Source organism: Hordeum vulgare, chromosome 2H, assembly GCF_904849725.1.
Source record: "Hordeum vulgare subsp. vulgare chromosome 2H, MorexV3_pseudomolecules_assembly, whole genome shotgun sequence".
In the NCBI taxonomy this organism is placed as follows: domain Eukaryota; kingdom Viridiplantae; phylum Streptophyta; class Magnoliopsida; order Poales; family Poaceae; genus Hordeum; species Hordeum vulgare.
The window spans coordinates 33603785-33631046 of record NC_058519.1 but is presented as its reverse complement, the minus strand read 5'-3'; the positions used below and the strand labels follow the sequence as shown (position 1 = coordinate 33631046).

The following is a 27262-nucleotide window of genomic DNA, read 5'->3' as shown; positions in this document are numbered from 1 at the left end:
GGTTTTGCTATGGGAGGGGATGAGAACGAACATATGGAGGGTCGGATAGGTCAACTTGGGTAGAGTCTGATGTGACGAACGCATGCAGTCACACCCGGGCCTTCTCATATTTGCCTCATATTTGGGTTGGATATGAGAGGTGTCGGTCAGCCTGAATGTTTGAGGCGTCCGTTTGAATTGGATTTTATAACCGGTCACTCACCGTGTCATCCTCTCGAACGTTTGAAATGGGTTTGGAATGGGCGAGTGTAGATGCACTAAACACTAAGCATGCGATTGGCTGCCCGCATAAGAACCAACCAGGCTCGTGCGGGAAGAAAATAGGCTGATTGGTTGCCAGCATATACTATTGGGCTGGCATGGCACGAACTTGAAAGCAACTCTTGGTCTGTCTCGTGTGGCACGCTTGAATCAGCAGTTTCTCGCGAGCCAGGCCCGCACCAGGCACATGGGCGGCGGAGGCTGCACGCGAGGAGCTACCCTTGAGAAACTGTATTGCTTTCTGAAGCTCCGGTAGTTATTACCCTCACCTTCCCTCACCAATGTCTCTTCACTCTCCCCTCTCTCCACTCACCTATGAAGGTGGCAACATGTAGCAGACCGGAAAACGGCAAGTCAACCTCCGGCCACCTTCACCGGCATCTGCGGCGCAACACTTCGGCAATGGCAGTAAGCAATTTTCCTCTCCTCGCCTACTACTTCGCATACGATTCTTGTTTAGGTTCGATCTACGTTTGGGGAACGGGGAACCGGGTAAACACCATAGGAGTGATCATAACATTGTCATGACTAGCGATAGATATGAGGTTCCCGATCCGGATTGAGTACAATAGGGCTGGGGATTAGGGTTCATCTTACATAGTATGCACGGATCTTAGCCTCGGGGACCCTGGAGGCGACTGGAGCGGCGGGTAGCCTTGGCCTTGGTCTTGGTCTTCTCCTTGATCTGCACCATCATCTTCTCTTCCTCGCCAGAGTCCAGCTCGATGGGCGTGCTTTGGTGTCTAGGCTTCTACACCCTCACAATCATCACCACAGCATCTTCTTCTTTCACCTCCATAGCCACCGGTTCTTGATCCTCCTCTAGCGGCACCAACACAGTGTTTGTGGTGAAATACATGCACAATGGTCATGAGGACGTCGGTACTATCTGTACTTGGCCCACTTTACCCTCCGTCCAGCATCGCCGGAGTCGGCCTGATTCATGGCCCAGCTAAGTATGTTGACTGACATAGTGCCCTCTGCTGGGTCAGGTATCAAAGTTTTCAACTCCTCCGACGTGGCCTTCTTCACCGCAACGTATGAATCTTTGTGCAGATCTTCCATGCTGCTGAAGTTGAGCACACTTCCATGGTGTTCCCAAACTTGGCGCAGTCATCGAGCGAGCAGCCTAGGAAGAATGTCCTCCGTCCAATTCCCCAAGGGAAGGGGTTGGGATAGGTTTGGGGTTGGGGTTCGACTTGTTGTCAGAGTTCATGTCATTGGGTTCGAGGAAGAGTGAGAGACAAATAGGTGGAATGGTGACTGTCAGACTAGGTAAATAAAGGGGTTTTGGGGGATAGGTTTTAATGATGATGTTGCAACATTCATATTGCAGATCCTCACCATTTGAACCTCTTCATAATGCAGTTCAACATGGAGAGCAAGGGGAAGGATGTGTGATACGTCTCCAACGTATCTATAATTTTTTATTGTTCCATGATATGTTATCATTCTTGGATATTTTATGATAATTTTATAGTAACTTTATACCATTTTTTGGGACTAACCTATTGACATAGTGCCCAGTGTCGGTTGCCATTTTTTGTTGTTTTTTTTATCACAGAAAATCAATACCAGATGAAATCCAAATGCCACGAAACTTTTTGGAGAATTTTTTGGACCATAAGGAAACTTGAGGACCAATGATGATCACTAGAGGAGGCCCAGGGGGCCCACTAGGCACCAGGACGCGCCCATGGCCCCTGGCGCGACCTGGTGGCTAGTGATGGCCTCGGGCACCTCCTCCACCACCTCTGAGCTCTATAAATACCCCAATATTCCTGAAACCCTAGAGGAGTTGACGAAAAATTGTTTCAGCCGCCGCAAGTTCCAGAAGCTATGAAATCCAATCTAGAGCTCATTCCAGAGAGGAACACGGTCATGAAGGGGTTCATCATCCTCATCGGTGCTCCTCCGATGATGCGTGAGTACTTCATATCATACCTACGGGTCCGTAGGCAATAGCTAGATGGCTCTCTCTCTCTCTCTCTCTCTCTTTCTCGTTTTGCTTCTCAATACAATGGTCTCTTGGAGATCTATTTCATGAACTCGTTCTTTTGTGATGTGTTTGTTGGGAATCGATGAATTGTGAGTTTATGATCATATCTATGAAATTATATTCATTCTTGATTATTATAGCCTCGTATTTCTTCTCCGATATTTGGTTTTTGTATGGCCAACTTGATCTTTTATCTTGCAATGGGAAGAGGTGCTTAATCTCAGTGACAGAAAGAGACATGACACGCATGTATCGTTGCTATTAAGGATAAAATGATGGGGTCTATTCCTACATGAATAGATCTTGTCTACATCATGGCATCGTTCTGAAAGCATTACTCCGTTTCTCCATAAACTTAATACACTAGATGCATGTTGGATAGCGGTTGATGAGTGGAGTAATAGAAGTAGATACACGCAGAAGTCGGTCCACTTGTCTTAGACGTGATGCCTATATACATGATCATTGTCTTGGATATCGTCATAATTATTCGCTTTTCTATCAATTGCCCAACAATAATTTGTTTACCCACCGTTTGTTATTTTCTCGAGAGAAGCCAATAGTGAAACCTACGGCCCCCGGGTCTATTTCACATCATCTATTTGCAATCTCTACTTTGCTATTCATGCTTCCATTTTATTTGCTCTTTTATTTCCAGATCTATATTATCAAAACCCCAAAAATACCTTGTTACATTTTATTTTCTATCACTCTATTTGCATCTATCATTTTACTTTACCCATGAGGGATTGTCAGCCCCTACACACGTCGGGTTGCGAGGATTTGTTATTTGTGTGCAAGTGTCGCTTACATAGTCTTGTGGATCTTCCTACTGAATTAATACCTTGGTTTCATAACTGACAGAAATACTTGTCGTCGCTATGCTACATCACCCTTTAAGCTTGGAGGGAAACCAACACAAATCAGCGGGGAGTCAATGTGGTGCCACCAAAGGAGCAAGACAAGGGCAAGGACGTGGTGCTACCCTTAGAGGTGATGCCCGTCCAGAGCCTTGGCACGGACGACGACCAGTCGGAGGAGCCCCTCAACGGCAAGCGTCGGAACTACGACCACTATCATGAGGTGGGAGGGCCAACCAACTTCTTCAACGTGATCATGGCCCCCAGCTGGAGGCCATGCCTATGCCGCTGGACTTCACAAAGCACTTCCCATCCATGCCACGGGAGTTCAAGCGGAAGAGGAACACCGGCTGCTCCTAAAGGATGACTGTCCGACTATTGAACAGCAGGATCACCCTCAATTAAGGTTGGTTCACCTTTGCCGCCGTCCATAAGATCAAGATAGGCTTCATGGTGATCTTTAAGTTGGTGACTCCGACATGTTGAAGGTCATCATGTTCAATGACGATGGCATTGAAGTGGTGACCAGGTGCGGAAAGCACGACGACGCCTTTGTTGTGAACTCCTAGGGCATCCCCAACATGCTCCAACTGCTTTTAGTTTAATCTAAAAGTGTTTTCTGTTTAAACTGATTTGTTTTAATTGTAACACAATATTTATATCCGCTTACTATTATGTTCTGTTATGTGTGTTTTTTCTGAGGCCGTTGTGCGCTGGTAACCTCACCACCGCGCTGAAGAGGTTACTAGACAACAGGTGGTCAATGACATCAAACAACAGACTTTGTGTTTGTACGTACACAAACGGACAACCAAATAACATGTCTTTCGACACCTCATGCAGTTTAGAGTGTATGCAGGCAACCAAACTAAGTGTAGATGTTAGTTTTGTGCTTGTTTTACCTCACTTAGGCCTTGTTTACCCAGGCTCCACAGCTCAGTCCCAGCATCTATGCCTACAAAACACGTTCTAATTCTCGTCATCGGGCTAAATTTCATGTTTTGACTCTTTTTGTCAACTTTAGCCGGATCTCACCCTGCTTCGAATATTGTTGTTTTACATTTGACCCTTTTCCTACCGCCGGAGACCCTGGAGATAGGCGGTAGGCGACTAATCCACGTCAGCACAGGCAGGCCGGCGTCGTCCCCCTCCATCACCCCTACCGACGCATGACCTGGCGGTAGGTTGTGTAATCATACCGCCAGGGTCCCTCGCGGTAGGGTCCTGGTAGTTATAAGCAGCCGGCCCACCCGCACCCTATCCCATCTCCCCCTCCAAGCGGCCAAGAACAGAGGAGTTCTTCCTCTCGCCCCCTCTCTCTCTCATCTCCTCCACTCCCCCCTCGGATCTTCTTTGTTTCATCGTCGTTTTTGCAGATCGAGATGGCCCTGAAATGAGAAAACTAAGCTCCTCTGATCCCTTCAATTAGTTGTCGCAAATAGCTTCTAATTCGTCGCATTATTGGCTTCCAATCACCCTACTTTTGAACAAGATTTCTTTTTGGTATCTTAGGATTGTTTTAGGTTGATTCTAGATGTTCCATGGGTTGGATATGAACTCTAATCACTAGTTGGAACGGTAGTGTGAAAATGAACCCTAGTTCATTAAAAAAACTGTATGATACATGTTGGAGAAATTAACTCTTATGTTTGTCTTGATATGATGCATGTTGATATGATGTGATGCATGATGTATAGTGGATGTTGTTTGAGGAAATATGCTTAAGATGAACCCTAGTTGGTGTTTTTTGTTTTTGAAAAAAAGATAGTATGATGCATGTTGGATGATAAACTTGTATGTTTGTTTTGCTATGATGCATGTTGATATGATGTGATGCGCATATAGTGAATGTTGTTTAAGAAATTTATATGAATGAATTAATCATGTGGATGTTATATATATTTTATGCTTATGCTTATAATGATTATGTTTATACAATTTTATTTAGGAGGCCACCTCTTCTAGACAACATCGGCACTAAGTATACCATGCTTGACCCTGCGTTTGACAAGGGTCATCGTGCCTATTTCATTGAGAATGGAGTGATAATTACCATGTTGCTTGAAGCAAATCTTTGGAATTAATGAAAATAAGTTACTAATTATTTGGGTCTTCATTTTGACAGATGCTCCCGCCACTGCGGATGAGGGGTCACGGGACGACCGTTAAGATGTAGTACGACGAGCACTATGCGTTGTACTACAGGAGAGCCCGATTGTTGGGTTTCGTCCTGCAGTTCAAGTGTAAGCCGCTGACGCTCGTCCACTTAGCTATCACAACTTTGGTGGACCAGTGGCGGTTAGAGACGCACAATTTCCATCTTCCATGTGGGGAGATATTGGTGACCCTCGAGGATTGGGGATCATTACGGCCCTACCGATCGAGGGTCGTGCTCTCACTAGACGAGTGTAGAGGAAGAACTGGCAGGATAGGGTTAGTGCCTTCATCGGCGATTGCTCCCCTCCCTCTCTAAGAGTAACTGGACATCTTGTGTACCGTTGCCCCGGCTCTTGAAGCACCGAAGCAAATGTGCGGAAGATGTCGATCCCTAGACGGTGGAGAAGTAGGCGAGGGCCTACTTGTGGTTTCTTCTCATCGAGGTCGTGTTTCCAGACTGCTCAGGGGACAATACCCTATGGATGTATCTCGACTTTCTAAAGGACTGGGATGCAAGGTACAACTGGGGGTCCGCCGGCCTCGCCTACCTATACCGTCCAGTAACTGTTTTATTGACGTATGCTGCTTTAAATTATGTCATCTGATCATCAATACGTGTTTTGTAGCTTGACGACGCAACCGAGAGGACGAAAGAAACATCTGGTATGTGTGGATGTGTTTGGGCCCTCTCCATTTGGATGTGGGAGCGAATCCCGATGGGCCGTCCGGAGATACTAGCAGAACGTCCATTGACTGACTATGGCGAAGATGACGACGAAGCTCGATACTCGACTGTCGCGTATGCTTGGGACATGTTGGGTGTCTACACGGGCACATCCAAGGCTTTGTACAAGGTCTTCACCAACGAGCTTGATGCTCTGACGGCTTTCCACGTATACGAACTAGATTATGAATCTTTTCGACGACACTTTCACGTGAGCTTACCAACTTTTTTTACTAGGTTAATTGGCAGGCGTATGATGAACAAGAGTGGGGGTTCGAGCTGAACGTGATGTGCAGGCATGGCACGCTTCTCTGACGGTGCATCGTGCCCATGAATTGTGTCTATGCCGTCGAGTATCACTTGCCACACCGTGTTGCCTCACAATTTGGTAGGGCGCAACATACCCCACTGGGCCGTCAAACCGACATCGGTGGCTTCAACCTACACTTGTGAGTGCAATGTTCTCTATTTCCGTGTTTTTGTTTTGATGTTTTACATTCTTTCTTATGATGTTTTACATTCTTTCTTATGCCTTGCAGAATCAGCAGGTAGAAGAATCAGTTGATCATAGACTGGGGGGGAGACACATGACCAATACATACAGGAATTGAACGAGTGGGAAACTCACAAGATGCGGAGAGGAAAGTGATCGACTGGGATGACTACGAGGATCACATGCGGTGGTCCGGCGATGACATCAAGCATCGTCTGTGCGCCTGAGGCCCCACTGGACGACATCAGATGACGAATCACTATATGATGACAGCTCCGAGAATGAAGTTTACCATGACAGCATCAGAGAGCTACAAGGCAGATTTAGGGAGTATGGACCCCTCATGAACAAGTGGTAAGTTGTGTTTATCTGTTTTAAATCGGCGGTTGGATGAAATCTACTTTAGTGAGTGTGACTCATTTATTTATTTTGCAGTCTTTGGAGTTGAACAAAAGCATTTTTTATGACTCGGATTCGCTAAGCTCCGCCCTCGGGTCTTGAGATACTAAGAAGAAGTTGAGGGAAATGGTGAAGGTAACATCGAGCCTCCTACACTTACATTCTTTCTTATGTTCATGTTTGTTTGTAATCATAAAATTGATCCGTATTATATACTTGTTTCATTCTTATTGCAGAACTTTGTCAACAAACGTTGCAAGCTGATGGACCTACTTGGGTGCATAATTTTTGTTTTGTAAGGCTGTAATATTGTTGTGATAAAATTTATAAAAAGAAACATATAAGCTCTGTGCAAAAATTACACTATGAGCACACCTTATCCCGAGGGACCCTCGCAGACTCTAACGGTATGGTATGTAACCCTACCGTAAAAATTCGATGATTCCTGGTTCGAGTACGCAGAATCACCCTACTGCCAGGGTCCATTGACGATACGTTATACATCCGGTGTGTAACCCCATCATAAAAATTCAACGATTCCTGGTTTCAATACACAGCACCACCCTACCGCCAGGGTCCATGACGTAGGCTATTGCATCCTACCATCACAGACCATGATGATGAGTTATGTGCGACGTCATCTCCATGCTGTTGAACACACGGTTGCTGCCGTTAACCTACCGCACATGATCCTGACGGTAGGTTATGTAATCCTACGGTCGAGCCATGTGACAGTAAGAAAAGGGTCAAACGTTAGGAAAGAAAATCAAAACGGGGCATGAAATTCAGCCTGCGCACGTGGTTTCACATACCGGCCGGGCGTGGACGCACACAAGACTGAGGTTCTTCCAACGAAGTCGCACGGCAGCGCGCGCCTCTCCCTCTCCACGCGCCGCACCCGCTCCCGCCACCGCCTGCATGCATGCGGCAAGAAGCTCCAAAGCGTCCCGGCTCCAGCTCCAGATACGACGGGCAAGGGCGGTCGTCGCCTCCTGCGCGCGCACCTGCTAGGAAGGTTCCTACGTACTCATTAAAGTCGTACCCACAGAGAGTATTACTACGTACGAACAAACAATCCGAAAAGGCACATACAGAATGGCGACGTTACTTGTTGTTGTGCTGGCTGGATTGCTAATTACACCCTCTCAACTGCCAAAACGTCCATGCAAAAAAAAAAAAAACTGCCAAAACGTCTTGCATTTAAGGGGACAGAGATAGTACTTTTGTTGTGGTGGACATGTGTCATACGTATACGGTAACATCATACCATACACGTAACTTGGCAACATGGATATGTTACTGGTCTATGTTGTTACTTTTTAGAGATCCTAAAAAGGATTTATACAATGAAGAGTAATATTCGTGTGGCGTCCTGCAACACTGTATTTATTTCTAAAGGTTGTACTTAAAGCATTTATAGCAGAACATAGCAAATATGGTCCCCTGAAACGTTTGTAGACGCGTCTGGTCAATGACTAGGTATGTCCCCTATTTATCCGTCTGCGTAGTCATACTTCTTATTTTCTTCCTCACATGTCCGGTTACTTGTATATGTGATTGATGGAAAGAAAAAGAGAGAAAGAAAATAATGAATAAAGAAGAAAAAAAGTGGTCTGGCGTCGCGTCTTATGTAACGGACTGATCGGACGCGTCCGGGTACGTCCGCAAGCCCTTATATCCTTCACATATTAAAGATGGATAAGTTTGCGGACAGACCGGATATATAGAGACGATGTTAGGGTTCGGTTGGGTCATATTTTTTTTCTTTCTTCTATTCGATCATTAACCAAACGTGTCCGTAGAGATATGCGTGAGGAGTTTGGATGTAGATGCTTTTATATATTTCTATTTTAGTGAGAGAAAGGCTGGCCGGCCGGTCAATTAGATAATGGTTGGTTGGGTCTTTGTGAATCGTGATGGAGTAATAGTTGAAACAAACAGAACAAATATCTACTGGAGTACGTATAATCAACCTGTTCACCCCTGGTGCTACAGCATGCATGCATGTGCCGATTGCAGACGGTGCTTACGGTGTGGGTTCAAACACGTACGCATGTGCCCGGCATGTTGGTACTCATGTGCCGGTTGTAACAATGTGACCACAAGAAATTTCACCCTAGAATAACATGTCTGCTTCCTTCTGCCAAGCATGTCTGCTAGCTTCTCCCCATTTTTTTTTGCCATGAATATATTCTGCCCAGCATGTTGCACGCAGCAGAGATATATACATATTTGATCTTATCTCCAAGAAGCGATCCTTTTATAAACACTCTTAGTCCAAATCATCCCCCTAAGCAGTCTTGTGCGCTTCTCCTAAGAGCAACTCCAACCGGACGATCCGACGCACGCTTTGTCCGTCTTTTGTCCGTTTGGATCGCCGTGTCTGCTTCCTTTTACAAATAAGTCGACGTGTGCGTCCAACACAACGACCTATTTTTCGTCTGCGCACAACATTTTTTTAAGTAAAAAAGACCCGCGGTCATTGATCATGGCAGCTACCATGTCAGTGTCAAGAGTTCACGTCATCGATATGCCGGCGGCCAACATACATATGCCAGCCTACAAAAAGAAGTACGTAGTTTTCATTCTGGATGCACTTGCCAGCGGCCGGTACACATGTCAGCACATAAAATGAGACTGTAATCCGACCATTCCATCACGGCCATGGTCATGCCCGCACACCACGCCATGGATCACTCGTCATAAAGGTTGAGCATGTCGGACTGCATCTTCTCGAAGCAAGACCACTTCCTCGAGAGACCGTCTTCGTCAAGCAAGCGAGCCAGACTTCTCTTGCTCTAGTGTCTGCTTTGGTGGCCTCGATCTCTAGCATCTTCGCTTGTTTCTTCGCCTCCAACGCGAGCTTCTTATTTTGTATGTTCATGAAGACCCTAATTTGCTCCTCCTTGTCTTGCGTGCACTTCTCCTCTCTTGAATCCTTGTTGATGATCATGCCTTACAAAGTAGCTTGCGAGGCAACGGAGCTCGCCTCGCGCTTGTCCTCTTTCTTGGAGTTGGTCTTCCCCTGGGACCGCATCTTCTCTCCCTTACCATGCTCTTCAATGGCTGCATCCTCCCACTCCGCGTGCCTTGATGGCGGAGTATTGCGCTTTGAACTTCTCTTCTCCGTTGATGATCATCCAACAATGAGTGAGGTTGAAAGACTTGCCCTCATAATGAACCTTGAATGCTTCCAAAGCTTGGAAGACCTACAAACAGACAAGCAACATTATGCACGAGCAAGCTACGAGACAATGAAATAAGCAAGCATGATGGCATACCATGTCTTTCATGTCGATGCCACTCATGGGATGGGCCTCGATGCTTTCAAGGGTGGAACAAAACTTGTTGCACTCTTGTTGTATCACCCTCCAACGCTTGTCGAGCAAGACCCACCCATGTTACCTCTCCCTTTGCTATGGTTTAAACTTCTTGTGCTCGTGGAACTCGCGATGCACACTTTGCCAAAATGTCGAAGCCTTTTGCTCGGAGCATATCTTGGGGTCTTGGCCAATGTATCTCCAACATTCACAAAGGAGTTTGTCCTCATTATGTGTGTATGATTTGGTCTGTTTGCTCTTCCACTTCTTTTGCATTGGCTTGTGTGGGGAGCTCTTCATCGAACAATGGCTCTCCATCGATGTCCACTTCATCATCCTCTTCGTCTAGGCCATAGTCTTTCGGAAACTCGTGATCTAGCGGGAAAGAGATGCCCAAGCCAAGTTGATCCTCCATGAGGGGGTCGGCCATGCCTCCATTGTCTTCACCAAACGAATACCCCATGCCATTGTGCCCGACCATGAAGGGGGTGCGGCCATCTTCGCTTTGCGTCTCGTCGGGATCAAAGGGAATGCCACCGCCACCACCTTCATAGATGAGGCCCCTCATGAACACGCAGTTGGCCTCGTCTTCCGCAGCCGGCATTCTGTCGAACAGGTTGCAGGCGTTCCCTATGGTGTCGGCTGGGAGCTTGCGATGCCGTTTGTGCGCACCCCTGGAGGACGATCCACTGCCTGCATGTATCACATTGATATCGATGCTCATGGGTGTTGGCGTGGCACGCGTGACCACGCTCACCTCCAGTGAACCGAAGCCCGTAGAGTTAGACAAATGGGAGGTTTGCGGGTGCTGCCGCTAGACATCATCGATAAAGATGAGCCGGTGTTGGCCGCGGCCACAACGGCAGCGACCTGCCCGTGCTGGCCTGGGTTTAACCCTAGAATCAGCAGGGCCTGCCTCATGGCCTCACGGACGAGCAGGATAGTCTTCACGGCTTCGTCCTCTCGATCTGCGACGACAGCGAGGGTGGACGCGGTCGCGGCCTCGTTCATGGCTTCTTTCTCATGTCGGCGGTTCTTCCTCCTCAACGATTGGATGGTGCGCTCCTCAGGTGTCAGAACCTTCTTCTTCCTGGTCGGCGTCGGCCGTTTGTGTGCGCCCTTGGCAGAGACGACACCAGTGGAGGCAAGGGAGGCGAGGCCGACGACGACGTCCAAGGTCAACGAGCCGTCGTCCATGGCGCGCATGAGTGGGCGGGAGATTTTTAGGAAAATTGGAGGAAAATGGTGTCGTTGTGCCACCGACGGGCGGGCTAGGGGGAAGAAGGGCGGGCGTCACGCGCATCAGTCCCTTGTCCGTGTGGATGCAAATATGGCCCAAATTTAAGCCTGGAATGGGCCGCGGGTGGATAAAAAACGGAAGCGCGCCTGTTTGAATCGGCGCGTTGGGCTGAGATTTATGTCTGCGACGATCCAAATGGATACGCGCGAAGGAAATGGGTCATTCGGTTAGAGTTGCTCTAATCATTTTCTAAGTATTTGTTGCAATCTCAATGAAAATGTGCTCACTACAATATTCGCAATAAGGAAAGAATAAAAGCATGTCTTTCTTTCTAGGGTAGATGAAGGGAATAAACCATGTTTTAGATACATAGGTGGCTTCATGGCTTCATGGCCTGGCCTGCGTGCCTATCTCTTCTCATGTATTAGTGGTTTCATGGCTTTTTATTCCTTTTTTTTACAGGTGTGATCCATCGGGAAAGAATGGTTGAGGAGAAGGCTACTCGGAGGAGGAACGTCTATCATATTCAACCATTTTATTTTTCTATTTTCTTTCTACATTGATGATCTTTGTGCAAACCTATGTAAATTTATAAATCAATGATGATGTTTGTAAATTTGTGTGCTAGATAATATATATATATATATATATATATATATACAGTATGTTTATTATTTTTAATCCTGAAATTGTTAACAGTGGTGGGCAATGTAGGACTAGATGCTCGTCAGTAGTGCATCATGTTATGGTGTAAACTTGCTATTCTGTATCATATTAGTAATGACGGGTGCTACTTTGTGTCCGTCACTGCTATTAGGTCAACAGTGGTGGGCAGGGGAAGTCAGTGGCGGGCTTGCTTGGCCCCGTAGCCCATCACTGATGGCCATTTTACACCCATCATTGCTAGCCATTTCTGTAGTAGTTAGTGGATGAGGTCGGTTCCGTCGTGTGTTTGGATTAAAAAGAACGACAACCAACACTTTTCAGCCACTGTCACGCGGGTCCAAATTTGATGGTGGCGTTTAATACGACCGTGAGCGGTGGTTATGTGGCCGACAGGTGGACCCGCAACGGATGCGGAAAGGACGTGGGGCGCATCCGGTTCATGTCCATGAAGACGTAAGTCCGACCAAATATAAGCCTGAAATGGGTCGACACAGACACGTGGCAGACATCATTTGAATTTACGTGGACACGTTGAGCCATAGTTTTTGTCCATAACGATCTAAAAATACACACGTGGATAAAATGGGTCACTCCGTTAAAATTGATGTAATCCTCGCCGCCGCACGTGGTTTCACCTACTTGGCGGGCGTGGACGCACGCAACGCAAGATTGAGATTCTTCCAACGAAGTCGCACGGCAGCCCGCGCCTCTCCCTCTCCACGCGCGCACCCGCCCACGCCGCGCCGCTCCCGCCACCGAAACCGCCTGCATGCAGCAACAAGCTCCAAAACGCCTGCGAGTGTGGGACGCGCCCATGAGGGAGGCCGTGGCTTCACCTGCGGGCGCACCTGCCACGAAGCTTCCTGCCAATTAAAGTCGTACCCACACCCATAGAGAGTGGTAGTACTTGCGAACAAACAATCAACTGTCAAGGTAGGTAATACGAAGAACACTAGAAATAAAAGAAAACACATCCACGTTCACAGCCCAGCAATGCTACATCTACGTAAATGTTTACGTGATAGTCTGATTTGGCAATAATTGATTAGATTAAGAGAAGGATGAGGCCCACCCATCCCTGAAAATCAGGAGGAACATGTGTTAGATTAGTTGGAAGGTTTAGTAAAACATGTAGGCTTTAGTAGGTGTAGCATTTTCGTTCACATCCCATCTAGCGACGACTACAACAATGAAACGAGCCAAAGATGTGTCGCGGAGCTTTTTTTTTGGGGGGGGGGGGGGGGGGGGGCTCCCACTTTAGAAAAAGTTTTAAACGTACCCCTAACTATCGGCTTGAATATTCAAGGTTTTTGAGAGATTATTCATAATTTGTCTTCTTCGCCCCCTCAACTCAACTCTGATTAGCCCTCTTAACAATCTTCATCAAGCTCTACCACTAGTCATCACTCATGAGATGTATAAACCTTATTGTAGTAGACAGTTAAAAAGTTATCATGTTAAGACCATAAAAACCAACACACCAGAACAGGAACCGTCGCTGACGAAAAGAAATATGGATTGAAAGGATCTAAATTGTAAACACACGAATAGAGAAGAACGTCAGAGCTATATGTGCTATGCAACTACCCAACAATTTGTCATGAGAGAGAGAGAGGGGGAGGGGGGGTGGGGGATCAGTTAGTGACAAATTGTGTACGTACATGTGGCCGGTCAGATGGTGTAAGCTTGATTGGATCTCTAGGATGGAGTAATAGTGGAGACAAACATAACAAATATCTACCTACCTGTTCACACCCCTGATGTCATGCCAAGCCATGCATGCATGTGCCGGTTGCAGAAGGTGCAACACAATGTAGGTCCGCCCCTGATGTGACCACAAGAAATTTCACCCTAAGATAAGATCATGCCCTCGTTCCGCCAGGCATGACTCCTAGCTAGCTAGCTTCTCCTCCTTTAATTTTGCCACGAATATATCCTGCCGAGCATGTTGCACGCAGCAGAGATATATGTATGTCTGATCTGATCTCCAAGCACCAATCCTTTTCTAAACACTCCTAGTCCAAACCATCCTTCCAAGCACTCCTAGTCCTAATCATTTTCTAAACACTGGTCGTAATCTCGATAAAAATGTGCTCCCTACAATATTCGAAAAAATGGAAAGAATAAAAGCATGTCTTTCTTTTTTGGGTAGATGGAGGGAATAAACCATGCCTTGGATACATATGTAGGTGTACGGCCGCTTGCCCTATGGCGTGGATCTCGGCGTCGATCTGATCTCACCAGCCTAACCGAGAGAGATATATAAACCCTAATTAAAGAATAACCTTGTGGCGATTGGATGGATCCAACGCGTCAATCGCCAAAGAATGTCAATGCTTTGGTAAGCGATTTTTTTGAAAAAGTCTCTACATGCTAATCACGATCGTCATAGTATAGTTCAGAAAAATCATTTGAATAATTAAACGGGGTCGCCGCAGCTGGTAACTGAAAACCACAGCGCGACGTGATCGAGCCTCGACAAGCTCTTTTTTTTTCTTTATCTCTCTCCCTTGAAAACGGGCCATTTCCCACCTTAGAAAAAGCTTGGAAACTCAACTACATATGATCAGCCAGCCCTTGAAAAAATTTGGTAATTAATATGTAGAAGATATCAGATGTGATTGGATCGTTAAAATAGATACGCAACAAAATTTAAATCCAGCATGAGCACTTCTTGTTCACCGAAAAGATTGGAGTGATGTATGGTGCAATGCTAAAGTGTGGCCATTAGGACTGTCGTGTTATGTCTATCTTAAAAACTAAAAAAAAACTCCTTCCACCTACTAATACAATCAGTGGCAGATCCCCCCCCCCCTCCCAAAGGCCACTCGTAGTGAGGATTATATGATACTAGTGTATGATACAATTTTTATAGTGCATAGTATTTCCTCTGTATCTAAATAATTATAGTTGGAGAGAAAACTAGACTAATTCTTTCCAACTATAATTATTTAGATACAGAGGGAGTATCATATATGATCTTATTTATTGTCATTCATGACATAAAGTACCATGACATTTAACATGATACTGTATCTACCTATGTTATTCCTAACACCCTCTCTCTCTTTTAATTCTTTGTCACGTCAGCGTGTCTGCTATTTTTGAGTGCATGATGCCGACTAAGATACCACCACTATGGCTAGCCTAACATCATGGATTTTGCACGCTGATGAACAGTTTAAAGTCAGTGATTATCTGTTGCTAAAGGGCTTATTTTACTATAGCTTGGCCCTCCCCAACCTATTTTGACAGCATACATCTCACTAAACCAATTTTTCTGGCTCCGTCACTTAAAACGAGGTCACTTTATATTGTTATGTCTAACTCTGACCATCAATTTTACTGACATAATATGAGTGATACGTCATAAACAGTATACCATTGAATGCACATTTCAAAAACCTTTCTGATAATATATTTTTGATGACATATAACTCATATCTTGTTTACCAAAATTATAAGCCGAAAAGTTTGACAGAAAAAACAAAGTGGCCTTGTATATAACAATCAAGGGAGTATCGTTCTTGTAATAGTGACGAAAAAACACGCTACGGTGCAAGGAACTACTTGTGGACAGAAATGCCATCGACGGTGGAAGGTCTACTGCCACCATCATTCAGCGCCGCATATCCTCATGTTGTGGTTCGTCTATCACAAAACCTATACCTTTCTTTGAAATAAGTGATATGCGACATGGGAAGCCCCCGTTTCTAAGATCCGTCCTGGTTACATCGCTTCCAAACATTCGATGCTGCGTACCCTTGGAATGATGCCGAAAAGATGACAATGCTACTCTGTGGACGCTATCGGCGCTTCTCGCACCAATCACGGAAAGTATCCTTGGCGCACCAATAAGCCTTCGAGGTGAAGGGGAAGGGGTGGTGGTGTCCCACATGGATAGCGGACATGACTGATGGCGCACACCTCTGTCGTGTACCGGTGGAGGTGCAACCCTTGCGAATGTGGGTGGGAGTCTCGGAAAACCTTTGACGAAAGTGGCACCCCGGATTTCAGAGGCTGTCAACAATGGTAATACATTTGTCACCGCATAATGTGACCGAGGCAAAATAAATCATCTCTATATCTCTCTCCCTTCCTCCAAAATCGAATTGTGTCATGGCAATAAAAAATAATTAGGAATAGCACCTCTCTGCTCGTCGGTACGATCTATCGGTAACAAAATATGTAATTTGTTATCCATACCACGCAACATTTTTCACGATTCTTGGCATATAGTTATACAAATCGAAAACTCGACACTACTCCTCCCCGTTTCACAATACATCGTCGCGCGGGACACGGCGGGGGAACGCCGGTACAAGGCGGTGCCACCGCTTTGGTAGGGCGGAAAAGGCAGAAAGCCATAAACCCTTGCCCTTTGTTTTAGGGCTATATATATATATATATAGAGAGAGAGAGAGAGATAGAAAAAAGATCCTTGTATTTCCTATGGAAATGATTTATGGCGCCGTCCCATCACCATCAACGGTGCAGGTACGAGGGAGGGGGCGCAAAAGGATGGGGCCGTTTGTCCGGTCCGTCCCCACACGCCTTACAAAAAGGAAAGGCCAGCAGGCGACCCTGCACCCGCAACTGCGAGCTTCTCCCTCCCTCCCTCCCCCCATCTCCATCGGCTGCCCGCCGGCTGCTTCTCCTCCCTCGCCGTGCCCGTGGCCCCTCCCCTCCGGCGGCGACTCGAGGCTCCTCTCCGGCGAAGGTACGCACCCCCAACCAACCTTCCTCTCTTTGGCCCGGCCGTCCGCGCGCAAGGCTAGCATTGGTTAGTTAGCCAGCATCTCGCCCGGCGCCGGAATTCCCGCCCTCCTTCCGTCCGTCCGTCCGGGAACCAAGAAGAGTCGGGGAGCCCTCCTCTCTACGACTAGCGCTCCGGCGGAGGGGTTTCCGGCTCCTGGCCGGCCCGGCCATCGCGCCGATCTCCCCGCACCTGCACCCGCACCTGCAGCATTGTGTCAGCAGCGCCTTGCATCCTCGTCCCGCTCAGTTCCGCTTCAGGAATGGCAAAGAAAAGAAAAATGACGCCATGGAGCTTTCCAGCCAGCATTCCTTTTGCCGCCGCAGATGCCGCCCGAAATCCTCATCCTTTTTTTATCAAATCTCCTCGGCTTGGGCTTTTTCCAGCACGGTTTTGATTTCGACATCCAAGTTTGCTCTGAATCCTTCCCGAGGCTTACATCATCGTCAGAGCGCCGGGCGCAAAATATCCGCCCTGGGATTTCAGGCGTGGCGTGCTTCCTGAAGCACGCAAGCATCCGGGCGTTTAACGGCGAGATCCGGCTGCTGACGCCTGCCTTGAATGAAGCAGTAACCACTGGAATTAATTGGCCGCCATTAATGCCTAAAGGTTTAGGAGGCAGCTTCCAGGAAGCTGCGGTAGATGAAGCTTGCACGTTGCGGATTTGATTTCGGTTTCCAGTCGCGAACGAAAAGCGTTGTATATATATATATCTATATATATATATATAGTCAAGTTAATCCAGCGGCATTTGTCCTCCTCCGCCCTTGCCTGAGCTGTCTCGTGCTGCCTGCGTAGGATGCTGAATTGTCTGGTTCCACCACATCTCAACTGTTAAAAAATGGCAGGTCTTTGAAGGCTAGCTTGAAGGGCACCCTAGGAGAGAAACCTGACCTGGAGGATGTACAAGGCAAGGAGGCAAGCCTCACTCAAGGTGAGGCGACGAGTCGGCAAGTATGAGCTCGGGCGCACCATCGGGGAAGGGACGTTCGCCAAGGTCCGGTTCGCAAAGGACACCGAGTCCGGTGATCATGTTGCCATCAAGATCCTTGACAAGGCCAAGGTTCAGAAGCACGGGTTGGTCGAACAGGTCAGATCATTTTCTGATAATTTTCCTTGCTCATGCTCTGTTTCCTAGATTTTCCACAGCATAGAGAAAATTCCCTGCATCATGCTTTCTAGAACTGAGCTGTAATTATGCGCAAAAATAACTGCCCCTGTTCATTTCATTCTAAATGTAATCGAGAAAGGCTAGCTTACGGTCTTATGCTCTAGCTTGATGTTGACGCCGCTATGAACTCTTATGGCAGATTAGACGAGAAATCTGTACGATGAAGCTGATACAGCACCCCAATGTCGTCCGCCTGCATGAGGTAATGACTAAAGACCAACCTTTGGCATTTACATTAGAAATATTTACATTCAAGCCCACAGTCGATAACTAACAATTTTGACTCCACTATAACAGGTGATGGGAAGTAAGGCAAGAATCTTCATCGTTCTGGAGTATGTTACGGGTGGAGAGCTCCATGACATCATTGTTCGTACTACTACTGCATCCCTTGTTTCTTATTTCTTTGTGATGGGAGTTTAGCAGCACACCAGTTGCTTGAAACCTTGTTATATTACTACACCATATGGCTCTTTTTACATAACGCCTTTATTGATTTCTACTAACTTCATAATCAGGCCGCCCATGGGAGCCTGAAGGAGGATGAAGCACGCAGATACTTTCAGCAATTGATCAACGCTGTTGATTATTGCCATAGCAGGGGTGTATACCACCGAGATCTGAAGGTACAGCACCAACCACTCAACCCCTTGGTTCCAGTTTAAGTATCTGGTCTAGCAAAACATGAAACTGACAAATGGATGTTTTATGTATGCCAGCTAGAGAATTTATTGCTTGATACTGCTGGGAACCTCAAAGTCTCAGACTTTGGCTTGAGTGCGATATCTGAGCAGGCGAAGGTAATAACACATAAACAATCTTAAAGATAACACGAGGCATTGCATTTCTGTAGTTTCTGTTGATGTCATAACATATTAAACTATAACCTCTGATTACTTCAACTCAACAGGCTGATGGGTTACTACATACTACCTGTGGGACACCGAACTATGTTGCTCCTGAGGTAACTGGTCCTTATACATTTGCAGTGATTCTGTTTTAACCAGGAATTAACATGCCTATAATCTAATGCTACCCAATATCCAGGTTATTGAAGATAAGGGCTATGATGGTGCGTTTGCAGACCTTTGGTCTTGTGGGGTAATTCTTTTTGTGATGCTTGCTGGATATCTGCCTTTTGAGGATGACAACGTCTCAGCCCTTTATAAAAAGGTAATATAGAAGGAATAAGTAAATACATAAGCACCCATATTACTGGATGTATATTTGCATTTACCCTCTTTCGCTTGACAGATCTCTGGAGCTCAGTTTACTTGTCCCTCTTGGTTTTCTGATGGAGCTAAAAGACTGATTCACAGGATTCTGGATCCTAATCCTTCTACTGTAAGCTTTTTTACTTCACATTCCATTTCTGAAATTTGAAATTAGCCAGCCAAAAGGTCAACAGAACCGCTCCCAAGTGGTGGTTCTGCACTTTTTTGGTCTATGACTACATTACTTATGGAGTTGTTTCTTACTCGGTTCCTCATTGTCGTTGACCAGCGTATAACTATCCCTCAACTATTAAAAGATCCATGGTTCAAAAAAGGGTACAAGCCACCTGTTTTTCATGAGAAATATCAAACTAGTTTGGATGATGTTGATGCTGCTTTCGGAGACTCGGAAGTGAGTTAATCGATCTTATTTTCACTGGAAAAGCCGTTAGCACCTTGAGATAATATTTACTAAAATGGATGGTTACTGTGATTGCCAGAAAAACAAGTTAAGGAGGAAATGGAAGGGCAGCCAGCTTCGATGAACGCATTTGAGTTGATATCACTGAATAAGGGACTGAACCTAGACAATTTTTTTGAAGCTGATAAGGTTAGAAACTGTTGCAGCATTGTGTCCCATAAATCTCTTTATAACATCTGTGTATTTGTCGCAATTTTTCACATCATGCAACTGCAGTCAGCTAATTTTTTTAACCAACGACAGAAGTACAGAAGAGAAACAAGATTTACATCGCAGTGTCCTCCTGAAGAAATCATCAGTCGGATAGAGGAAGCAGCTAAGCCACTTGGGTTTGATATCCAAAAGAATAACTACAAGGTAATGTCCAGCATCCTTCCATGCATTCGACTTTTAACATAGGTTGTGCTAAACTTGAAGTATCTGAATATGAGTAACTGAGGCTGTCCTTGTCATCCCCATGACTTATATCTTTCATTTTATATCTTGGTCTTTCTAGATGCGAATGAAGAACCTAGAAGCAGGAAGAAAAGGAAACCTAAATGTTGCAACTGAGGTTAGACAAAAACACCGCAGTTTCAGAAATGCCTTTCACAATGTAATACAATTATTGATCAAGGGTGACATTTCTAGGTTTTCCAAGTGGCTCCATCTTTGTTTGTTGTTGAGCTGAAAAAGGCAAAAGGAGATACTCTGGAATTTCAGAAGGTACTGCTCTTGAATATTACGGTTCTATAGCTCTTCTACTCATTTCATCGGTAAATTAAGATGTAGCTTCTTTCCTGAAGATTTTTATGCTATTCAAGTGCTCGTGAATACTATGCACACGTAATTTAAGCAAGCGACTTATAACACAACCACTAGAGCTGAAGGAGAGCTCAGTCAGTACCCAACAAAGAATAATGTCCTTTTTTTTTACCTTGAGTTTATCCTTGTTGTTGCAAATCAGTTTATATCGAATGGGTAAACCTTACTGACTTGGCATTAATTGTTTGCAGTTCTATAAAACACTCTCTGCACAGATAAAGGATGTTGTTTGGGTTTGCGAGAGTGAGGCTGAAGAAAGAAGCTCCACATGAGGCAGCTGCAGAGTGTCTTTCTCAGGAAGTAGTATTTTAGGTTCTCATGTATATAGTTGTCCTTTGTCCCTTCCCTGTAGATTCGTCCGGTGATCAATGTATATAGAGCTTTAGGCTGGTTCATGACTTCATGGTCTAGAAGCAGATGAAACATATACCAGTAGGTTCAAGTACCTCTCTTTTTTTCCCATGAAGAAGGAAAGGTTAAAGTTTTGTCGAGTAGCATCGAAGCGTACTGATATCAAGATTAGGCATGAACATGGGAGAAAAAAACAGGCAATTGGGACTGATTTATTGTCCTCTCTCAATGAGGCTAATACAGTGAACAAGGTTATCAAGTAATCTGGATAAAGCAAGCGAGCAACAGCTTTCAGACTCCACCGCAACTCAATCAGCGAAGCTCAGCTAGCCTCAGGCTGCAACTTGTTCCATCAGGATTTCTGCTGACTCCACGCCAGCATTGTCCTTATCTGCTGAAATCTCCGAATTTGAGGCCTTGGGAGCGTCTATCTTCTTGAGGTCTTCCAGGATGCTTGCGCTCCATTCAGAAAGCTGCTTCACAGATGCCTCATCTGTAAAAGACAAACAATCCGCCTCTCAATTCTATTCACAAGAAAGCGCTATGCGATGCAGGGTCACCGAGTGAAAAGCAAACACAATGCGACAGTTATTTGCATAGGAGAGAGACAGGGAAGAGTGCAAACCAAGCCTGGGGACAGTGTGACCCTGGGGGTGCCTTATGATGAGAGGGTCAGCAAAGGCAGAAGCCAGCTCCTCGGAAGGTACTTTGAGCCAGTCTTTCTCTCCAATGAAATGGACAGATTTCGCCTTGATCGGGTCCTTATAGGCCACATCGCAGATGCTTGGGTCCCTGAATTTACTCCCGGATACTGACACCATGAACTTAATTGGTGGGTGATCATTCAGCACCTTGCCCTAAATCATTCAACCTAGTCAGAATCCACATGGAACCAGAAGTAGCACATGGTTTGGAGGACATCTTCCATTGAGAACCAAATTTACTGCCTAAATTTCCATGTCCTAGTAAATACTAGTTAGAACTGTTTACTTAGATAGATGCAAGATTGTATTGCCATGTTCTGCATAAGAATATGATATCTTTGGCAACATGCTCTTGAAGAATAACTTTCTCATTGGGTGTGGCATGTGACACTACTAGATTTATCAAAAGTTACTATTCTGTCAAGATGGACAGGAGTTGCCTATTAATAAAGGGGCCAAAAAACTCTCAACCACTAATTGAATTGCTAGATCCCGGGGACTATGTTGTTTAATAACCGTAGATGGATGTCACAATTGATTTATTAATATTTGCAGATCCGATCTGCTGTTTCTTGCTCCTCCGTATATCTCTGGAACTTAACTGTACGACTCAAAGTTTGCCGAATTTGAGAGTTCAAGAGGAGTACCTGTGCTTGGTAGCCTATCAGAAGGGCTGAAAGTGTTGCACCCTGGAAGGGAAGGGAAGTTAATTGGTGAACCGAAACATACAACTATGTTTTCAACACACAGCAGATCCTGTGTTGCCATAAGCACCTCAAACAGTTGAATGCGGTTCTGTTGGAAGAATTAGTTACTTCACAGGTTTTTGCTTCCTTACCTGGGAGAATCCAAGCAGGCCGTCGAAAGGTCCATTTTTCACCATGTAATCGCATAGATATGAAATACACTCGTCTAGATTTGTGTATTCGGTGAAATCCTGCAATAGGAATACATGAGTGATGTTAGCAGGGGACCAAACTGAAGATGCCAATGGAACTTAGAAGTGCAGAATTCAGTTCTGATTTCAAAGGATTTCAAAGGGCAGAAGGCACCTTGTCAAACTGAAACCACTCAAAGTATGGTGGGGGGGAATATGCCCTCGATGTCCGATTTCCCTCCAGCTGGGAACTGACCGTCAGGGAAGACCTGAAATCCCAGCAAAATTAGGCTCAAAAGAGCGAACCAAAGGGCGAAATGCTAAAAAAACTATCACAGGTCAAGGGAAGAACCGTGTCGAACTGCTGGAGGATGGAAGGGTGCCATTTGCTGATCTGCTTCTTCAAGAAACCCCCGCTTGTCCGGAAGCCATGGAGGCAGAGCACCTTGAGCTTCTTCTCCTGCTCCATGTGTGTGTGTGTGTGTGTGTGATCCACTCCTCCACAAGCAGAGGGAATCGCAGGCCTTAAGAGGACCAGGGGCATGGTGGTAGTTGCTACCTACTACTCCTCACAGACACAGGCTGCAACGTTGCTATCATCCAGCAAATTGTTTGTTGCAACCTACCCAGCTGCACATTTAAGCCTGATACTGTTTTGTGATGGCTAAATTCAAATTTCAAATTTCATCCAGCATCACATACATCAAATGTATCTTTATCTGCCGTTCACACGCAAAAACGCATACCGAAGCACAGGATAACATCTAATAAAGAGTCAAAGAATTACGAAACACCGGCTTTCCATTGATACTAGATAGAAGAGCGAAGCAGAAGTTGATGAGAAAATATACTACAGACGGGCCCAACAGCAATCAGGATACACCAGGGAGGACACAAGTTCACATAAAACACAAGAGGTCTGGAAACACACTGGAGAGCATAGCAGGAATTGCGTCGTGCGATCCGTTTTAGCAGCTACAGCTAGGTAGGATGCTTAACTGGAAATCGATCAAATAAGAGTTTCGTCTTAAACTAATATGCAATGCACAATTCTCCTCCTGTCTTCGGAGCACGATTCGGCGCTCATTTGGCCATCATGACCTTGACGAACTCCTCGTAGTTGATCTGGCCATCACCGTCGACGTCAGCTTCACGGATCATCTCGTCCACCTCCTCGTCGGTGAGCTTCTCGCCGAGATTCGTCATGACGTGGCGGAGCTCAGCAGCAGAGATGAAGCCGTTTTGGTCCTTGTCGAACACCCTGAAGGCCTCCTTGAGCTCCTCCTCTGAGTCAGTGTCCTTCATCTTGCGGGCCATCAGGTTGAGGAACTCTGGGAAGTCAATGGTGCCGTTGCCATCAGCGTCGACTTCATTGATCATGTCCTGGAGCTCAGCCTCCGTTGGGTTCTGCCCCAGCGAGCGCATGACTGTTCCCAGCTCCTTGGTGGTGATGCAACCTGCAAGAGATACATACAATCGACTCCAGGATCAAACACAGAACGTGGATTGTGCTTAAAACAAATTAAATTTTCTTTATAAAACAGAAAACATCACTGTGAACTACACATCAAATCAGGAGGAATAAACTTATGAAAAAAGAAAATAATAGTTGCTTGTTGGCAGTAATGGATAATGTCTACATGAGATTGTAAGCAGTAAGGAATATCAACGCAGGGTACTAATACTGACAATATCCACGCAGGGTACAATACCGAGAATATCTTATATAGGTTCAAGCGGAAGGTGCATATCTAGATTTATCCTCAGTGAGAGTTCACAAAACAACATCAAAGTAGATTAATGCAACAGTAAATTCGCTGTGGAAGGTTCAAACCAAGAGAGCCCTACACGGTTATTAACCAAAATTTGCATACAGTACTCTACAAGTCTACATGACTACTAAGTCAACCAGTACAATACAATAACTCCAGCTGCAGTAGAACCGTATGTATTCACACAAACTTAGCCGACAGATCATTCAAAGCTACCTAATCAAATAATAGTAATAGCTTAAAATTTCCTACCATCAAACGTTCATAAAATTTCGCTACAAAACTAGATGACAGGATTTTTCTCCATCTCCAGGGATCTCGACATGAATTAAGCTACCTAATAAATCGACAAAAGTGCGATGAAGACCAGTCTACTGCTACACAGCGACAGTCCACGGTCAACAACGACGACCCGTTCAGACGAAGCTGCTCTAGAAGCAACAGCGGACGCGATCCGGGAAATAAAATAAAACCTAGACCGCGACGAGGCGTCGCCGTCACGAAATGGTCAACCCGCCGGAAGATAAGCGTCGCGCGCACGTCACCATCATCGGCTCGCCCGCCACTAGGCGCGCACACGACAGCGACGCGATCTCCCCAGGGGGGCAGCCCCAGATCCGGGCCGGATCTACCGCCGGACGGCGCGAATCCTACGCGCCGTGGTGCGCGCAGGGGGCGGGGGCAATGCGCACCGCGCGTGCGGCGGCGAGCGTCGCGCGGAGGAGGGATCCGAGGGACGGGAGGAGGGAGGGAGGGGGGGAGGCGCTCACCATCTCCGTCCTTGTCGAAGAGGCTGAAGGCCTCCTTGAACTCGGCGATCTGGTCGTCGGTGAGCTGATCCGCCATGCCGCCGCGGTGCGGTGGCCCGGTGGACCGACGGAGGCGGCTAGCGAGCGAGCGAGCGAGCGCGGACGCGAGAGCGGGGGAGGGAGAGGGAGGGAGGGAGGAAGGGGCCGGGAGCGTTCTGTGGCGTGGCGTCCGGTGGAATTTTCCGAGCTCGATTTATACAGCGCCCACCGTCAGCCCCGCTAAACGCGGCCGCGGGCCGAATTCCCCCGAACTGCCCCTCTGCCTGCCGCCCTCCCCCCGCGACGCTCTTGCCGTTTATTATTACTCCCCGCTAGCTCGAGAGAGGAAATGAAGATGGTGCGTGCCACTTGTTCTTTCTAACGCACATTTGGTGTGCTTTGGTAGGTGGCGAGAGGCACGGATCGGGTCGTCCGTGCGTAAACCCGTGAATGGTTATTAGAAAACCCGGTGTAACGGTTCGGTTATTACCTTGGGTTTGATTGGTTTAGGTTTTATTGGGTTGAACTTTTTTTAGTTTGATTTTGGTTTGGGTATGTAGAGAAATCAGTTTGGGTATAGTTGGTTATGGGCTTAAACAGCTTGGTTATAAACGGTTATAGACTATGGGTCCAAACCGGTTTCTAGGCATTGGTTATGTGCAATAACCAGCGATGACCGAGAACGAATATCTTTGATCCGCATGCATGTTGTAATGCACTATGTAATTATGTACTATGGAGAAATACCACATGAAAATCGGAAGTGTTTGCTTGTGCTTTAGCTAAGTAATTTTGTTTTAATACACTTGTTAGTGAGCTATTCATACGTGGGCATTTTTTTTTGCCTTTTGCTGTGTGTTGACTGTATCTCAAGGATAACTTTGTTCTCAAACTGTTGTAGATGCATTTATGCCTTTTCTATCTCATTTGCTTCTTAACTTGTCAATTTGTGCAATTATATGTATATTAAAGCAAACCCATAGTTATGTATTGATTTTAAACCCACGGTTATGTATTGGGTTTAAGTTGGTTTAGGTGGAAAAAATAATGGATTTAGTTTTGGTTGGGCTGAAAATGACATCAAATGGGGTATGATTTAAGTATAATTTTGAAAGATAAATGTATGGGTATGGTTCAGGTGATGGTTCAAGTATGAAACCATTCTCAGGTTTATCCGTGCGTCGCCACGGCTGTATGTGTAATTCGGCCTTCCTTATCTTCTACGGTGTCATGCTCCGACGCTGCATGTGCATATAATTCTGCTTTGATGACTAGGGTATTGATGATTTTTAATGAGTTTATGATGGCATTTCGATGTGTTATGCCGTGGTGGCGTCAAAGATTAGGCGTCGGAAAAAGAGCGACATGAAGCAGGGAATTAGACTGGTGGATGAAGACTCCGGAATGGACTGGTCCATGCGTGAGTTAGGCGCACACATGTGTGGTTGGCTTTATTTTACTAAGCCTAAGACGTGTACATGTGCAAGGGGGTCAAAAACAAAAATAATGTATCCTCACTTGCTTCATCAAACATTCATCTATTCTTTGCTGAAGCGATGATAAGGTCTAGCTGCATGTTCGTGACACGATGACAGTGATAGGCGTCATAGCATAGTATTATCTCGCAAGAACAAACACGCGGTTTCTACAAAGTACTTCTCTTGACGAGCTACGGAGTCTTTTTGGGGTCGTATTTATGCTTCCCACGCGTCTAAAAGTCTTCAGAATTTTCTCTAAAATATATATTCAAAAGTGTCATTTTCCTATCACGAGGGTGGGAGTACAATTATATTTGCAACCGGTACAAAAAAACCCAGCACATAGGGTAAAGAAAAACATATGAAAAGAGGGCTGGAAGATGATAAGCACATGGAAAATTGCAAATACTGCATACGGATTATTGCCTAACGAGGGGGGCATCTTGGTAATCTCAAGCGTTCCGTTATTAGGGCCAAAGTCCCGTGCATCTCTGTGGACAGCGCCGACACGTGGGGCTGCACAAGCAAGGAATTTCTCGATGATGCACTTTCCGCTGGCATCTTTCAAACAGGGGAGAAATGACGGAAATGCCCTCCACGCGGTTGGGACGCGGAGTGCCCAGTTTCGCCGATCGGTCCTCCGCTTCTGCAGGTTTTCGTATATCAGACTCCTCACGACTTTTTCCTCAGGAAAAAAAGAGGACTCATCCGGACTTTGGGCCTTTTGGCACCACTGCTGCTCCGTTC

General features: G+C 46.0%; 1 protein-coding gene and 1 pseudogene across 2 annotated transcripts; one reads left to right on the top strand and one right to left on the bottom strand.

Moving 5' to 3' along the window:
- The first annotated feature begins 16709 nt into the window (after nt 1–16709).
- LOC123424669 (CBL-interacting protein kinase 31-like) lies at nt 16710–21039 on the top strand. The gene is made up of 15 exons (XM_045108327.1): nt 16710–16839; nt 17724–17965; nt 18186–18248; nt 18344–18415; nt 18565–18672; nt 18766–18846; nt 18957–19010; nt 19094–19219; nt 19301–19390; nt 19550–19673; nt 19761–19870; nt 19985–20098; nt 20238–20294; nt 20372–20446; nt 20737–21039. The coding sequence occupies exons 2-15, from the start codon at nt 17777–17779 to the stop codon at nt 20815–20817; spliced, it is 1344 nt and encodes a 447-aa protein (XP_044964262.1). The 5' UTR covers nt 16710–16839; nt 17724–17776; the 3' UTR covers nt 20818–21039.
- A 38-nt stretch (nt 21040–21077) lies between these two features.
- On the bottom strand, nt 21078–25221 carry LOC123424671 (annotated as a pseudogene). Its single transcript, XR_006621719.1, has 9 exons — nt 25020–25221; nt 23579–23934; nt 23180–23241; nt 22830–23001; nt 22653–22746; nt 22439–22537; nt 22248–22289; nt 21522–21753; nt 21078–21389 (listed from the first exon to the last, which is right to left on the bottom strand). The product of XR_006621719.1 is annotated as an esterase CG5412-like (transcript).
- Nucleotides 25222–27262: the final 2041 nt, after the last annotated feature.